At 58.1% G+C, this 2,446-nt stretch overlaps 1 protein-coding gene across 3 annotated transcripts in view; it reads left to right on the top strand.

The window, feature by feature from the left end:
- Nucleotides 1-1,637: 1,637 nt before the first annotated feature.
- HHIP (hedgehog interacting protein) overlaps nucleotides 1,638-2,446 on the top strand; it is a 73,110-nt gene continuing 72,301 nt past the window's right edge. For all 3 annotated transcript variants that reach the window (XM_068942165.1, XM_068942164.1, XM_068942163.1), the window contains exon 1: nucleotides 1,638-2,446. This exon is cut by the window's right edge and continues 141 nt beyond it. In XM_068942165.1, the coding sequence (XP_068798266.1) occupies nucleotides 2,321-2,446 (126 nt within the window). In that variant the 5' untranslated portion in view covers nucleotides 1,638-2,320.

Raw genomic sequence — 2,446 nt, forward strand, 5'->3', positions numbered from 1 at the left:
AAATGCACTAAAAGGGAGAGGAAGCAGTTTTTATGTCTCCCAATGCTTTATCTACTCAATGATTTATCTGATGACTCTTTGTCCATGCCAAATTCCTATTTAGTTCAGTGTGGACTGTTTAGGGATAGAGTTCAAAAGTAAAACTGAAGAGATTCACTTTCTTCGGTAAAAATAAATGTGAGGACAACAGTAACAGGCTGTAGTTTCTTTAGAAGAAAATTGCTGCACATCAAGAGCTCCCTGCAATCCTTCCTTTTCCTCTCTCCCTCCCAAATGGGCTCCCTGGATGCAAAGGATTTTTTTTTCTCTATTTCAGCGATAACCAGCAAGTCCCCATAAATACCCCCTGGGGTTCTACTTGCTCCCCTCCCCTGTCTCCCTGAATGAGTGGCTTTAGGTGCACCCAAACTGCATCTTTCACTAGCAACTTTCCATTCCTTCACCTCCCCCACGGGAAGAAGCTAGGATCTATGCTATAACTTCCTCTTCCCGCCTAAGGGGACTTAGGTGGGACTTAGGTATGACCTCCTTTCTAGGGATTTCCACCCGCCTACCCTTGACTAGAGCTGTATGCTCTCACTTTTTCTCTTTCCCACATTTGCTCCATTCCCGCTCACATGAGATTGCCCATTCTCTTTTCATCTTATTCCTGGCTTCCTGTGTGCATTCTTTTCACCCAGTACTAGAGGCTCTGTTTGTCCCACTCTTCCCATTCTTAGTACACTATGTGCACGCTCACTCCTTTATACCCCGCTTCTTCCAGCCATTAGGAACTGCCACATGTTCGCTGTTGCAGTATTAATCTGTAGTATTTTAAACTCACTGAAGTTGGACAGAACTCACATAGGGGTATTATTACACTGAAAGACACTAACTAAGAAGAGTCAGCCAGCTGCACATTCTGTAGAAGGCTGCAGAAATAATGATGCTGGAGCCGTGCAAAGAAGACACCAGGAACTAAACGTGCCTCGCATGCTCCCTACTATAGCTTCCCACGGTTGCCCCTCGTCAACACAGATTCAGTCCCTGATGTCTAGAACGTTGCCTGAAATTGAGGAGTTAATCAGAGCTGGCAACAAGAAAAATGCAACTGGCTGACTGAGAACAAACACCTTTGCCAGACTGGTCAAAAAGTAGTGGAAGGGCGCGGACAGGCCTCCTCGTCGGGCCTGGGCACCTCGGCCGCCGGGGAAGCACCCACCTAGCAAGCTCGGCTCCCTCCGCGCACCACAGCGGCTCCGTCGGTCCCCGCAGGCCGGGCCGCCAGGAGAGCGGGCACAAGGAGGGCAGGGTCCCTCCCGTGCCCCCCTGGCCAGGCCGGGCAAGGCACCGAGGTGAAATCCCCGCCCGCGGCGGGGGGACGCGGGAGTCTCCCATTTCACAGGCGGGAAAGCTGAGGCGGGGCGCGGCGCTCCCCTCGCGCCGCGGGACCGTTACAGGGCGGGGCGCCGCCGCGGCCCCCGCGTGCCCACTAACGGTCCGCCGGCGGGGGAGGGGGGAGGGCACGCAGAGGAGCCTCCGGCCTCTCCCGCGCTTTCCCCGGCCCCTTCACCTCGCCGCCGCTCCCCCCCTTCCCCCCACCAACGGCCGCTCCCCCCCCACCCCCGCCCAAGCCGCCACCAACGGCCGCCCCCCGCGGCGTGCGGCGGGGGCGCGCGCGCGGCCGGTGCCGCCGGGTGACGTGCAGGGCGCGCGGTGGCAGCACCTCCCCGCGCGCTGCTTAAAAAGAAGAAGAAAAGAGGGAGCGAAACATGAGAGCCCTAGTGAGCCGCAGCCGCCGCCGCCGCCGCCGCCGCCGGCAGCGGAGGGGGCATCGCCCGGGCCGGCTGCCGCCGCCGCTGTCCCACCTAGGGGGACATCCTTCCTATGGGACGACAAGTGAAGCGCTGCCGCCGCCCGCTGCCCGGCCCGCCCCGCGCCCCGGCGCCTCGGCGCGGCGGCAACTGCTAAACCTGTGCCACTTGCACAACTTCAGCCCGCCGGCTCCCGAGCATCCTCCCGCAGAGCTGGGGCTTCGGCTTTTGCCTTTTTTCTTTTTTTGCTCCCCTCTTCGTTTCTGCCTTTTTGCATCCTCGTTTTTGGGAGCGCGGGTGACAGAACCTCCTTCCCTCCTTAGTGGTTTTTCTTTTTTTTTATCGTTATTCTACGGACTTTCCCCTTCTGTGGGGAGAGCAGTGATTTCCTGATTTGAAGTGCAAAGAAAAGTCAGTGGGGTTCCTCTCCTTCCCCCCCCCCGCCCGCCCCACACTTTCTCTCTCTTTTTCCACTTTTTTTTTTTTTGGGGGGGAGGGCGGGGGTGCATTCACCCGCTCCCTCAGGCATGATGCTCAAGATGCTGCCGTTCAAGCTGCTGCTGGTGGCCGTGGTGCTGTGCTTCTTCGAGGGCGATGCCAAGTTCGGGGAGAGCGGCGCGCGGAGGAGAAGGTGCCTCAACGGCAGCCCGCCG

Source organism: Struthio camelus, chromosome 4 (genome assembly GCF_040807025.1).
Source record: "Struthio camelus isolate bStrCam1 chromosome 4, bStrCam1.hap1, whole genome shotgun sequence".
In the NCBI taxonomy this organism is placed as follows: Eukaryota; Metazoa; Chordata; class Aves; order Struthioniformes; family Struthionidae; genus Struthio; species Struthio camelus.